The sequence below is a fragment of the Notolepis coatsorum genome (assembly GCF_963971535.1).
Source record: "Notolepis coatsorum genome assembly, chromosome: 19".
NCBI classification, from domain to species: domain Eukaryota; kingdom Metazoa; phylum Chordata; class Actinopteri; order Aulopiformes; family Paralepididae; genus Notolepis; species Notolepis coatsorum.
In genome coordinates, this window is record NC_140183.1 from 75,084,852 (window position 1) to 75,100,198 (window position 15,347).

A 15,347-nucleotide genomic window follows, 5' to 3' on the forward strand; every position below is an offset into this window, starting at 1 on the left:
GGATTGGCCTCCACGTTTTTACATCCAAATAACATCACAACATTTGAGGGTTTTTCTCTCTCTCTCTCTCTGATTTCTAGGATTAGGAGAGAGTGGTGTGTGTTCCCAAAATGTTGTCTGAATTGTCCTGGCACCGGGGCGCCTCGTGGATTCCTAACCTCTTAACAGGCAATTATTTTACTTGAACTTGAGGACTGCATACTTTTTTTGCAAAGCTTAGCTTTATACTTTATACTTATAGCACATGCATGAGCCTGGTCTCTTTTGAAAGATAACCTTCTGAAGTTACTAATGCAAAAAAGGAAAATCACTTTTAGTGCTAATGAAATAGAGTAACAGAGGTCTGAACTTGAGTTGAACTTGAACTTGTGTACTCACATTTTTCTGTAGTGGTTGCAAGATTCCATATTCCAATATTCCAGCATAGAGGTATAACCTGGAAAACACAGCGGTTCCATAGCCTGAAGTCTTATGTAGTACAGGTCCACATTTGATCTGGAGCGTCGGGAGTCCGGGGTGGTATTCTGACGCGCAGCGCGTAAAAAGACGCTCGACTGACATATCGTCATGTAACTCGAGAACCAAGGCACAGATTTGGTCGAGTGAGGTGGCGTTCGAACAGCAACAAATAGATATTTAAAACAGTATATTATATGTCGGCGAATAAAAAGCCCTGAGCCGCTAGACGCTCGCAAAATGCTGTGACTTGCGTGCACGTGCAAAGCGGCACATATACGTGCCACCACCTGTTAGGAGGTTAAAAGGTGGCCGTTTCCCCTTAACTCATTCAACGCCAGACCCGATGATAGTCGGGTTAACTCGCAGACCGTTCAGCGACAATCACGAGTATAGTCTGGTTTTAATCGTTATTTCTTTTATTAGCGATATACATTCATTTTCATCCATCCAGCCTGATGTTATCGCTGGGAATGTGTCTGAGCTCGCAAAAGGGCAAATACCGCCGCCTATGCCTTCCAGCTGGTATTGCACTCCATTGGGAATGGTGTAGTTTCTTTTCTGGGACGATCAGGCGAGGTAGGTCTACACAACGATGGCATGGAACAGTAACCCCGCCCGCCCACCCATATGTATCATCGGTAATGTGGTACGGACCTCCACAAGCAGTATTTAGAATGGCGATCAGATAATTGGATTATTTCTTTTGCATTACATCAGATACAAGGTAAGAACACTATATATACATTTTATCGTTGATCTGATATTTATTTCTACCCGATCGACGCTGTCTCTGTGTGTGTGGCTGTGTGCCGTTGGGTGCAGGGGGGGGGGGGGGGGGGGCGCCGCGGTCCAGGGCTCTTTTCATTCTTGCACAAGGAAGGATAATAATGATGATCTAGCGTTGATTTCAGGAAGATTCGATAATCAGGCGAAAAATGACAACATGTTTTTGTTTAGTGTATTCCACTAAAGGGCTATTATCGCGTCTTTTCCTGGAATTACTAAGAATCACAAACTATACTCATATTCAAAACGGTATAAAACGGAAATGTACCGATGAAAAAACTATCCGTTTTGTACATGTTGACTGGAAGCAACTCACTGATAATCGACGGGTGTATTAGACCCATAGCTATAATTTAAGATGTATTTTAACCACTCTCAAATCTCGCAGTCCCCCCATTGATTAAAGCGGTGGCGTCGGACAAGAAGATGGATACCAGTTTCCTCTGTGAGTTCAGTTGAAAGCTATCCGGCTGCAAGCTAGCCTATCTAAGCAACAATGAATGGAAGCAGATGAGAAGTGGCTAGTGTGAGATATTTACTCAAATAATCCATCACGTCGGGGTCACCAAATTGTTAGATATATACTCACGTTGGGTCAATCAAATTGTGGGATATTCCATCCCCTGCTAGATCCCCTGCTAGATCCTAGGAGATCTTTTATTTTTAGAGCATTAACTCTTTGGAATAACCTGCCTCAAAACCTCTGCTGCATTTACAGTAGATTCACTTTTAAAAATAATTGTATTTAAAACCTCTTAAGCTGCGACAGCCCATATCAGGGCAGATTTTTGGACTTTTTGCAACCGACACTTTGGCGACCCCTAGTGGCTCGGGTGTGCATATTTTGTAATACAATATATATATATATATATATATCGAATTGAAGGCTTATTTGTTGCCTGTCGATAGCGACAAAATCCGACAAAATCCGTTCAGCGGTTCTCGAGTTACATACCGGTATTTGAGGCTTGTGCAAAGTACACAGTATTGCACAACGTACCACTCCTGACTCAGGCTGCAGTAGTTCCGTCAATCTAGATCCAATCTCGAAAATGATTGTGGATCGTTGTAGCCAATGAGTGTGGCTTCCAATGATACCCCATGTGGGGATGTGTGAATCAGGGATCTAGGTGAACAACTAAATTCTTTAACAGGAAGCGAAATGAATTGAAGTCTGAGTTTTTCTTTGTACACAGTTTACCAAAATCACTCCTAATCACTCATGTACTACATAAGGCTTCAGGCTATGGCTCCATCTGGATTTGTAAGCCATACCACCTTCTGGGGAAATACTACCTCTGGACTACTAACTACTACAGAAAAACTTGAGTAACACGTTTTTTTACAACTCAAGTTCAGACAGTTTACGTTAGCACTAAAAGTGAATTTCTTTCTGGAATCAGAAACTTCAGAATGTCATCTTTCAAAAGAGACCAGGCTCATGCATGTGCTATAAGAATAAAGTATGTTGTTTTGGTTTGCAAAAAAAGTATGCAGTCCTCAAAAACTAAAACTAAAATGGCCAATTTTGGGGGCACTTGCTAAGAGGTTTTAAAATTAAGTACTTAATACTTAAGGATCAGTGATGGAATTTCCATTATTTTGTCTATATACCCTGAACTTAGACTGAGCTTAAGGTTAGTAAGCGCAGCAGGCAAAAAACGTCTTAGCCTATGGTCATGTTCATGGTCATCCGTTACCCTGTGTGTCCTTACTGTCCAAGCTGTGTGTCCTTAGGGCGTGTTCACACCTGAAAGTCCGCGGATAGTCCGGACTTTCTGGTGGACCAAATGTGAAAATGATACATTGTTTGATTTTGGTCTGCGTTCACACTACCCTTTTTGGTGCGGATCTAATTTGTAAACAAAGGACATACAGTCGCCAAGTCGTTCATCTATTGGACTATAGCACTCACAAACGTAAACAGTTGCCGACAGCGTAATGAGAGAGAGATACTGCCATTACGAGCGTGGCGCAAGTCGACTAGAGAGTAGAGAGAGAGATAGAGAGAGAGAGAGAGACTGACCGCGTGCGGCGCGAGTCTAGAGAGGAGAGACTCATTACGCGAGCGGCGCGAGTCTGACTTCAGAGCCACACTGCAATGCACTGTAGGCTACTTTGCTTCCTGGATTAGGTACTATAGTTCGATTGAAACGGACCGAGTCCCAACTTTTCAAGAGGACCATGGTTCGGTTGTTTGGTCCTCAAAATTGTTCGGTTTGTGTTCACACCTCTACAAACGAAACAGACTATTCATTTAAGTGGACCATGGTCCACTTAAAGTGGACCAAACAGGGTAGGTGTGAACGTGCCCTTACTGTCCAAGCTGTGTGTCCAGCCTGATCTCGCTTCAAATATGTAAATAAAGTATGTATCACTATCAACCACAGGAAAAAGGTACATAATGTACGTCATGTTATAGCCATAAGTAATATATTTACGTATTATATAAGTAATATATTTACGTTTTGTATCTGTGAAAGTCCCCAAAAAAAACAGCACGACCGGGAGTCGAACTAACAGTGCTTGTGGTGGAGGTGAGTCCATTCACCACTACACCAAGTCACCCACCCTGATAGAAACACAGCAATACTATGATGCTGCTCTGTCTTAACGTTAAGATATAAAGTTAGCCTTTTAAGCGAGATCGGAATGCTCAAGACAACCAAGATACACATTTACATGTATTAATACATTATGTACCTTTTTTCTTGTGGTCGATGAAGTACTTTATTTGATGAGCGCGGCGTGTTGGTGTGTCAGCAGGCCAGGGGGGCGGAGGAGGCTGCTGGCCCGGGGCCGCCGGCGGAGCTGCAGAGGGAGGTGGAGGACCTGAAGCTCCGGCTCCACATGGCAGCAGAGCACTACAGGGAGAAGTACAAGGAGTGTCAGAGGCTGCAGAGACAGGTGGTCAAGCTCTCCGAACAGCAGGGGGTGGGTCTCGCCAGATACTGACATGTACAGACACGCCCAGAGGCATATACACACACACACACGCACGCATGCATGCATGCACACACACACACACGGATGCATGCACGCACACACACACACATACAAATAAGGGCACACGCACACACACACAAAGGCACATACATACACACACACACACACACACAAGGGCACATACATACACACACACACAAGGGCACATACACAAATGCGCACACACACACATAAACAAAGGCACATACACACACAAACATACACATGCATGCATTGCATACACAGTCACACACACGCACACAAAGACTCATACACACACGCACAGACACAGAAAGGCACATACACATGCATGCACACGTGCACACACATTTCTTTGTATATTCTATAAGGTATAAGTTACAAGTGCATGTAATATTGCAAATACTTATTAGTTATTAGTACTTCTTTGTGTTTGTAGGAGCAGAAGAAGTTCCCAGCAGCCGAGGCCATTACAGTCCCTGTGTCTGTGAGTCCAGACACGTCTGTTCCAGGTACATCTAGATATATCACACCTCGTCCTCCAGTCAGAGACCACAGCCAGAGGATGTTGTCTGATTGTCTTGTCTCTGCAGGGAGCCCTGGTGCTGCTGAGCCCATGCTGGACGCCATCATCCAGGAGAAACTCCGAGGCTTCAACAGAGAGGCCTCTGACCGCAGCGACAAGTACAGGAAATGCAAACAGATGCTGAGTGTAAGTATCTAGTCTGTCTGTCTCTGTCCTGTCTGTATATCTGTCTTGACAGTGTCTGTGTCTGTCTGTCTGTCTGTCTGTCTGTCTATCTGTATGTCTGTCTGACAGTGTCTGTATGTCTGACAGTGTCTTCTGTGTCTGTATGTCGGTCTAACATACATCTATGTATCTAATCTATACAACATCTATCTATCTGTATATCTCTATATCTCTATCTCTCTCTGTATGTCTAACATATATCTATGTATCTAATATATACAACATCTGTCTGTGTTTATAATTTTATTCCTGCAAAGGTACACTGTTTGTTTCATCTCTTCATCGTTGCCGATGCTGTAGATCTGGTCTGTACCGTTAGAACGATCTCTGGTGAAGAGAGGTTGTGCTTCACTGTGCAGGGCGACGGCTGACGGTCTTTTGTCTGTTCTGTAGGAGGAGAAGGAGCGCAGCTGCATGTTTGCTGATGAACTGGCTAAGATGGAGGTGAAACTGAAGGAGCAGCTGAAGATCAATGAGAACATGAAGCTCCAGCTGGCAGTGGAGGGGGACCGCTACAAGGTTGGTAACAGCCAGGAAGCTGCTCTCGGTGCTGACACAGACGAGGCGGGTGGGGCTGGGCGATTCGGGGGGGGGGGGGGGGGGGGGGGGGAATTAATAATCATATTATGAAGGACGTTTTTCCAGTATGGATATACTGTATATCACGATATCCGCTTAGGTACGGAAAATCACACTAGATAATTCAACCAATGTTCAGCATATTTGACTGCAAGGTAATTTAGATGACAAAATCACAATTCACAAAAAGTTATGAATGTGGGTTAGATAAACAATGAACGATATATATGTAAGAGATAATGGCAGACAAGCTGTACATTAACACTTTGAATGCCCAACCCGAGTTTTCTCGGGTTTACCCCCCGCGGGTTGAATGCCCATAACGAGAATATTCGTTTTTTCTCTTATTTTATTTTTATTAGCGATCTGAATTCATATTTCATCAACCGAGTCTACCGTTGGTAAATCAGCCACCCCAGGCGCTCAGATGTGAAAAAAGCGCCCCCTATCGTCTCCCAGATGGTAATTCACCCTTTTGGATTGGACTCTATGAAAATGCATGGGGGGAAAAAACCCAGACTCCACATTTTACTTCTCACACATGTAACCGGGGCCGATCAGCTTCATGTTGGACCCTCAGCACAGCGTGTATACGCTGTTTTACAGTATACGCGTGGGATCAATAAAAGGATTGATTTTTGGAATGGTCGATCAGGAATTGGAATAATCCATTTGGATACCATCTGATCTCAGGTAAGAAATCTATTTGACCAGTATTAGGATAATCAGACCTTTTTTCACGGAGATATAAGCTTTCCCCCTATTTGTGATATGGCTGTTTTGACTGTGCGAGTGATCAGGAAATAAGAGAATCGATTGACAGCTTGCGGCACCAGCGTGCATACGTACACATATACTATCGATAATCTAGCGTTTATTTGAAAACGATTCATAAATAGGCAGAACAATGACAACGTTCTAGAATATTACAGTACATCAGCGTTTATCAGGGATTCTTTTTTTCTTCTTCTTAAACGAGGGCTTTTCAAAATGCTATAAAGCGGAAATGAACCGATAAAAAAAAAACAATCCGCTTCGACAATGTTGACTGGAAATGGGTCATTGATAATGCGACGGGCAGATTAGACACATAGCCATAATTTAAAACATAGATTAGGCGATATTAACGTTAACATTGAAGCGGATGGTGGGCATTCAAGCACTAAATGTGCGCCCCCTGCTGGGCATTCAAAGTGTTAACATGTTTTAATGGAGGAGGTGGAGTGATTAATTGCCTCCACAGAGTCTATTAAAATAAGTGAATGTAGCTCAAAGAGCATTATCCCGCTTATACCAAAGGTACAAATATTTACAAATTAAGTGCGGCTGGGTGGCGTAGCGGAGATTGAGCTTGTCACTAGGGGTGCACCGATATATCGGTCGGGTATCGGTATCGGCCTATAAGTGCCTTGTTGCTCAAATGTGCCGATGGCAGTAGCTGATAAATATCCATCAATTTGTGTCGCGTCAATCTGACCCACACGTTCAAACTTTGAAATATTGATCTCAAAGACGCCTTACGGCGTCATTGGCAGATTACGCATGGCGGAGAATGACGTGGTAACACGTTCTTGGCGAGAAAAGGGTTAAACTCTTAAAACTCATAAACTTTTTTGTCTTTTTAGTCAAGTTAGTCTGTTGAAGATGAAAGCCAGTGGGTATTGTATGACTCAGACTTCAGCAATAATCATGAGCATTATAAAATATATAAAAAACACACATGGCATTGATGTTCCTTGATGTTTCCTTTTTTAACGAAGTAAAGAGTCCTATGTTGATATCGGTGAGCACAATTTGTAACACAAAAAGAGAGACGTGTAGCCTATTTATTTATTTAATATTTTATTTATTCATTTTATTATTATTATTTTATTTGTTGCCATGCCTAAAATAATAGTCAAGCATAGGGCTAACACATTTTCATAAACAATAATATAATTTTTTGTTATATGGTTATAATAAAAGCTTTTCTATACATTTGTCTGATTGAAAACTTTATTAACAGATTGCAGAATGGGTACAATACAGTACAGGTCACGAAGAGCGCTATATAAATCCAATCCATTATTATTATTATTACAGCTCAATACAACAACAGTGCTAAGACTGGAGGATGAAGACCAGAAAAAGACTTTCGGCTTTTTTACATAAGGGTCCTCCATTTTCAATTCATCAAAACATTTAGAGACATACAAATATACAGTAGTTTCATAAAAAATTTAAAATAAAATGTTGCCACAAATATCGGTATCGGCCGATTGTGTTAGTTGAACAATCGGTATCGGCCGCAAATTTTCATATCGGTGCATCCCTACTCGTCACCAATGCAAGAGACTCTGGTATCGAATCCCAGTCTCAGCATTGCCTTCGGCTTGGGCCGGCCGTCAGCTGGTGGAAGTCGATAGGTGGGGATTGGACGTTGTGGACAGCGACCCCTACAGGTCGGTTGGGAGACGCCTGCACAGCAGAGACAGGAAATGGCGGGGGTAGTGTGAGCCTCCCATGCGTTACACCTCGCCAATGAGAGTCCGCGCTGTCTGGTGAAAAGATGCGACAGGCTGCATCCTCGTGTGCCGGAGGGAACACGTGATGCAAGGCTTCTATCCTCTCTACAACCGACCAGTGGGGGGCATAGTCGAGCAACGTTCAAGACAGGGGAGGGGAGAATTGGATACACGAAATTGGGATGGGAGAAAAATAAGGAGAAAAAGTGGATACAAAAATTATATATTTACAAATAAAATAAAAATAAGGAGCATTTCTTTTATGATAATTTTTTTTAGCATTTTTACAGCTTTTTCTGGTCGCACAGGACCGAAAGAGGAGAGGGAGAACGGGAGGAGATGTGGGGAAGACATGCGGCAAATTATCCACCAGCAGCGGGAGGCGTACCCGGGACGGCCGCGTAGGTGTGCGAGGCACTATGCGGTGCCCCCAAAAGTGGCAATTTTTTTACTTGAACTTGAGGACTGCATACTTTCTTTTCAAACCAAAATACTATACTTTATACTTATAGCACATACATGAGCCTGGTCTCTTTAGAAAGATAACATTCTGAAGTTTCCGATACAATAAAGAAAATTCACTTTTATTGCTAATGAAATAGAGTAACATAGGTCTGAACTTGAGTTGTAGAAGAAGTTGTTACTCACGTTTCTCTGTAGTAGTTGCAATATCCAAAAGTATATTTCCAAAAAAATTAGTATGGTTGAAAAAATACACTGGATCCATAGTTCAAATTTCATAGAAATCCGTTCAGAAATGAGTGATTAGGAGCGATTTTGGTAAAAAATGTTAAGAAAAAAAGCACTGCAGAAAACCATTTCCTCATTGACCCCAATGCATTCAGCGGAAATTTCTCTTCCTGTTTGCGCTCGTGACTTTACACCTAGGTCCCTGATTCGCTCATCCCCACGTGGGGTAGCGTTGGATAGCCACACTCATTGGTTACAACCCTGTCCAATAATTTTTGAGATCGCCAAATGATTGACTGAGCTAGAGCGTTGGGAGTGGTATTCGAAAAAATAAAAAGTCTGTTGTGTACTTCGGCGCACGCCTCATATATCGGCATGCAACTCGAGAACCGCTGAAGGGATTTTGCTGCCTGAAACGGCAATCGACAGGCAACAAATATGGCTTTAATATATATATATATATATATATTGTATAAAAAGATATGCACACCCGAGCCTAGAGGTTGCCAAAGTGGTGCATCGTGCCGGTGGGCAAATCGTCCTTAAACGTCCCGGGCCGCGTCAGTGCCAGTTAAGAGGTTAACACTAGTGACACTCTGGAACTAGTTGCTTGTTGTCATCTGCTAGAAAGCTAATGTTATGCTAGCAGGCACAAAGATTAGGTAGCTATCCAGCCGCCCCTCTTGTCTGTCAGCAGCGGATTCAAATAGCAGTTGTGTGGCACCCTGTGGAGTTCCAAGGACAAGACAGATGAAGGCTTGATATAGTTTACCTCCATGCAGTCACTGCTCTTCCAACCAAAATCATTAATACGACACTAAACACAACTGGACACAGCTCAGTGTAGTTGTAGCAAAGATATTCATAGACTCTTTTTGTTCCCAGGGTGGCAATAAAGTACAAACACAACTTACTATTTTAATCTTTTGCTGACAGACAGTACATGCAGCGTATTGGATTAGCTACCTGAGCCTTGTGTTAAACACACTGTTGGATCACATTCTTTTTACATATCTGTAGATACTATATCTATATCTGTACATATCCCTTACCTACTCTTACTAGTTATGCTGCCGGCCAGTATGACTACTACCATAGTGTCTTTATACCTGTATCACTGTACATATTAATACTACAACTACCGGTATGTACATACATCTGATTAGCACTATACTCTGTAGTACTAATTTATATATTTTATACCCAGTTTAATCACCTGCACATTGTATATTACTATTTCACTTTACTGTTACATTTGCACTCAGGTTGGATGCCAAAACTATTTCCCTTGTACTGTACTTGTGCTGTATGATGACATACATTTGAATCTAATCTTTTTTTTTATCCACTTTTTCTCCTTATTTTCTATTTTTCTCCCATCCCAATTTCGTATAGCCAATTCTCCCCTCCCCTGTCTTGAACGTTGTTAGACTATGCCCCCCACTGGTCAGTTGTAGTGAGGATAGAAGCCTTGCATCACGTGTCCCCTCCGGTACACGAGGAGGCAGCCTGTCGCATCTTTTCACCAGACAGCGCGGACTCTCAGTGGCGAGGAGTAATGCGTGGAAGGCTCACGCTGCCCCCGATACTTCCTGTCTCTGCTGTGCAGGCGTCACCCAACCGACCTGTAGGAGTCGCTGTCCACAACGTCCAATCCCTACCCATCGACTTCCACCCGCTGGCTCTGCCAAATGAGCCAGTACGATGGCCGGCCCAAGTCGAAGGCAATGCTGAGACTGGGATTCGATACTGGAGTCTCTTGCATTGGTGACAAGCGCAATCTCCGCTACGCCACCCAGCCGCCACATTTGAATCTAATCTAATCTAATTCACTGTTTGCAAACCTTAGGCAATGCTAGCGAGCGCTAGTGTAATGCCTGCTAGCATAACATTAGTTTGCAAGATATCACGTAGCGAGTCCACACGATGCGCATTCGTTTGGTTTAGGGATGCACGATAATTATCCGACGACGGCGCGAGAGCAGCTAAAGGCTAAGCTGCTGCGAATCCATAGCCAGCTGCAAAGGAACTGGCGCGGCTTGTACCTATTCACGAGGCGTTTGCAAAATTAAAGACGTTTGACAGAGATGATTTGTTTGGTTTATTTAATTCTTTTTGAGGCGTGCAGTCCTATAAATGCCAAGTAATAGTTGTTTCATGGACCAAGACCATAACAGTCTCCTCTCCTATAGCGTACATTTTTTTATCTGCTGACAAAGCACAATACCTGTTGGTTTTTAGTTCACTCATTGTTCAGGGAAACACATTGTTAATGACATTGACGGATTGTGAATTTTGTGATTGACTCAAATTATATTTATTTGGAAAAATAAATATAGTCACTTTATTTGAAGAGTCAAAACTGTTCTCTTGGCTTTGTTTTGTTCATAGTAGTAACGCTCATGTCATGATAAATCTGGTTAGGTCAACTACAGGAATATACATAAAAAAAAAATTATAATACAATAAATATATATATATTATCGGTATCGACCTTGAGGAGCAGAAAGTTATCGATATCGGTGTCAAAAAATCAATATCGTTCACCCCTAGTTTGGTTTAGAATTACAGGGGGAAGGTGTCCATTATCAACTTTTAATGGAACGCCTAACCAACCAATCATAATCGACTATTCACCCAGGCTGTGGTATAAATGGCTATATTTTGGAAAGTTAGAGCATGCACATCCACTCTGGTGATCAGGACAAACAAAAACATCAGAATCGAAAAGAACCTGCCAGTTTAACTGTAAGCGGAGTGTTTTTTTAATATTTTTTTTATAAATGTCTATCACCCAGTCCAACCCGACTGGCCTCAGCTGCCGAGTGCATTCTGTTGTTCCTACCAGCCAGAGCTGTTGGTGGACAGCTCAACTTCATACTCTTAGCTCTGTGTTTTTATTGCTCTCTATGGCTGGTCTAACTCAGGGAACCAGCCTTTGATGCTATCTTCCTCCTGTTGAACACAGGCCCTCTGACAGGGTTGTTTATGGGCAGGCCTGTTCAGAGAGGACATTTTACTGCTGTTTATGTCGGCTCTGGAGACAAGAGAGACTCGGGGTCTGAGGAATCCTCTCCGGTAGCCTGGCTAATGCTGTCGTTGGCGCGGGTCAAGCGGATATTTGCTCAGTGTCTCCGAGGGGCTCAAACAGGTTGTTTTGATTTAAGCCCTACTGTACATAAATCAGTACTTGGGGGGGGGGGGGGCTGGGGGGGGGGGGGGGGCTGGGGGGGCTGGGGGGGGGTGGGGGGGGGGCTGGGGCTGGGGAAGCCTTTTATGGCCACGATCAATTAATGTTAACCCCATCGAGGTCTCCGGGAATCTTTAATTTACGCATCCTGCGCGCGGAGGGGCCCACATTATGCCGTGTGTACACAGTACATTATGTCAAACATTTGAATTGGAAATGTTCCCTCATTGGTCCCTTGTGAACCGCAGAGCCAGGTGGCGGAGAAGGGACGCGAGCTGAAGGAACTGAAGGACACGCTTGCCGTCCTGGTGAGAGAGAAGGAAAAACTTGAGGAGGTTAGTCACAGCTTTCATTTTCTCCTTTAACACTTTGACTGCCATGAAACGTCTTTAGACGTCTTTGCTGGCCATGCTAAAGTTGCCGGAGGACGCTTTACGTCGTCCTTATATCAATATTTCAAAAATCTGCGATCGGATTCATATGTCCCCTCCGCTGGCCTGAGATCCACCAGCAGGACCCACTGAGCTCTCTGGCGGTTCAGGAGCGCCATCTGGTGGCCGATCGGCGCAATCGCTTAAACAGGATGTGCCATAGAGGTTGTGCTAGACGTCCGTATTGCTTCCGGCCACTCGGTACATGTTCCGGGACTCTGGCTCGTCACGCTACATAGCGATCGATTGCCAATAACTCGATAAACAACATGATTTGGACGTATATACCATTATACAAGCTGGAGATGGACCGGGTAAATCGCCATCCCATAATGATAGAATTTCTACTCTACGACGATCGCCCAACGGCGCGCGGAGACTGGGGTGAGTTTGAGCGTGTAACGTTACCGTCTTCGATACTAACTGCTATTATCAACATTTGACCCACATTAGATGATTGGTATAACGCTGCCCACGGAATTATAAACGCCCCCTCGCCCATCCGGTCAACATCAGATGACGTGTAGTAACTTCTAGTAGTACGTCTAGTTGGAATTTTTTATATCGCGCTGATTGCCATCAAACTGTATTTCATCATCAATATAATGCATTTGGGGCTATATATCACGTTCTGGAGAAAGCTGCAGAAAGAGATGAAAACATACTTATACATTAGACCATACTTTACTATGAATATGTGAATGAAAAAGTTTAACGTTGCTACACAATGAACAATACATATAGGACTTTGAATGGGCCCTAATAATGGCAATGTAGCAATAGAATTTAAAAAGTTATAGCCCTGCAAAGAAGGGGACTTTCTCCATAGACAAATAGAGCCGGCAACCTATGGTATATCATGAATTTAACCCAAGGCAACCAAAGTGTTAAAGACGTATTCCACTCTAAAAAAAAATAAATAAAAAATGTTAAAAAAAAATTAAGAAGAAAAAAAATCCCAGAAAGCTGACATTTCCCCCCTCTCTCCCAATCTGGTGCGGGTTTTAAACATGTCTCTCTAATTGCAGAAGCAAAGTAAATGAGTTCTTCATTTTCCATTCAATTACTCTGGACCACAGCGCGGTCCATGCTGACCCAGAATACGGCTCCGCCATCTAGCGCTGTCGCAGCTAAGAGGAGCAAAATGACCCAATTTGAGGTTTAGACTGTAAATTAAATTGGCGCCTGCGACGTGCGTCAATAAAACACAAGCCTCCCGATTCCCTTTGAAAGTGGGAGAAGTTTCTTTTTCAGCGGAGACGCTAATTAAACTTTGTTTTGTGAGAGAGAGAGGGAGAGAGAGAGAGAGAGAGAGAGAGAGAGAGAGAGCGGAAGAGCAAGCAGGGATTGAAGGCAGAGATGTATCATCTGACTGGAGTGATGGGAGGACAGATACAGACGGATGTGGAGCTCCTTAGAAAACACTTAGAAAAATACTCTTGACGTTTATTGAAACCTAGAGAAAGCGATCCTTAGCAGGTAACTCACTAAAGAAATCTTAGCGCTCAAGTTTAAACACTTTCAGTATTATATATATTGATGGGACAAGGAAAGACTGACGTTGCTTTTTTTGTGGTTTAGTCCACCTGGAAGTTACCTGCTAAGTTACCTCTCTGCATATCTACTGACTGTAGAGCACGGATGTCAAATTACCAAGGCGGCCAAAATAAAAAATATGTATGATTTTGTGGCCCGGACACATAATACCTAAAAAAGGTGCATTTTTACTGAGATCATTAGCATAATTGGTTAGTTCTCTGGTGCCTCAAGGAATGCAAGGAGTGCTATGTGCTATGGGGGGGGGGGGGGGGGATTTTTGGGAGCTGAAAAACATTTAGCAGTGTCAACGTACATCCAAATGCTTCACAGCCTTATCAAAAATGTATCAAGAGCGCTAGTCTTCTGTCGAAGTGCTGAATCAATAGTGCTGTAGTACAGTCTCTGAAGTTCTGTTTTCATTTCGTAGAAATGTTCATTTAAAGGCTGTGGTGTTTTTCTATTCCCAATTTGTTATTCCCATAGAACTATATTCCAAAGCAAACCACGCTGTATAGGATATAGAAAGCGAGACGTCTCATTGGGTCAGAGGGAACGCCTGCGGTTCACAGCGGGAGAAACCATTTGCATGGTGGGGGTGTTGCGATATAGAATAATAGCAACATTGCTCAAATAAAAATGCAAAAAAAACAAACAAGAACACTTAATATCCCTCTGTCTAATAATAACAGGTATTAGTCACAACCAGTAGTTTAGCTGCGGATAGATCCACAGACGGACCCACAGACACGGCCGGAACTATAATCTCCCGGAGACTATAAGATACAACTGAATCCAAACGTCCCGTGAGAGCAGGATCGGTTATTCACTACAAACACGACACGGATGCAGAGAGCGCTCTGTGCATTTGCTTGACAAGTGAAGACATCCGTGTCGCCTCGCAGGGAGACGGAGGTGCGTTTTGATTTGTGTCAAACCAGTTGAATTGCGGCCAGAGGAGAGGCAGGGGCCGGAATGAGTTGATAAGAGAATTCAGTCTGGGGGCCGGATTAAGACGCCAGGCGGAGCTGTAATGTGGCCCAGCCGGCCTCGAGTTTGACACCCCTGCGGAGGATTTGTGTTTATTAATTTGCATATAGTAAAGCACATCTCTAGGCAGCATTTAGAATCATGCTGAGGAAACATGCTGGCAGATCCATGAAGCCCAAAGGATCATGTATATGATGAACCGATTTGCTATTTTTAACAGCACAGTGAGTTAGGGTGCACTATTTTCTACTGATTTCTTGAAACCTCTCATATTATTCCCTATGGCTTGGAACTTATGCTTTGTGCAAGGAACCAAAAATAATGTCCGATTTGTCTTGGTTAATGTAGAAAATGGCTGATTTGCCTTGGTAGAAAATTGCCTGATTTGCTTTGGTTAAGGTAAATAAAATGCCTGATTTGCCTTGGTTAAGGTAAATAAAATGCCTGATTTGCCTTGGTTAAGGTAA

The 15,347-nt window shown here is 43.2% G+C and overlaps 1 protein-coding gene across 1 annotated transcript in view; it reads left to right on the forward strand.

The window, feature by feature from the left end:
* The window catches only part of tax1bp1b (Tax1 (human T-cell leukemia virus type I) binding protein 1b), an 81,908-nt gene that overhangs the window by 60,350 nt on the left and 6,211 nt on the right, over positions 1 to 15,347 (forward strand). The window contains exons 9-13 of the mRNA XM_084336704.1: positions 3,988 to 4,179; positions 4,649 to 4,721; positions 4,803 to 4,921; positions 5,354 to 5,479; positions 12,172 to 12,258. Of these exons, the coding sequence (XP_084192830.1) occupies positions 3,988 to 4,179; positions 4,649 to 4,721; positions 4,803 to 4,921; positions 5,354 to 5,479; positions 12,172 to 12,258 (597 nt within the window). The remainder of the gene's footprint in view (positions 1 to 3,987; positions 4,180 to 4,648; positions 4,722 to 4,802; positions 4,922 to 5,353; positions 5,480 to 12,171; positions 12,259 to 15,347) is intronic.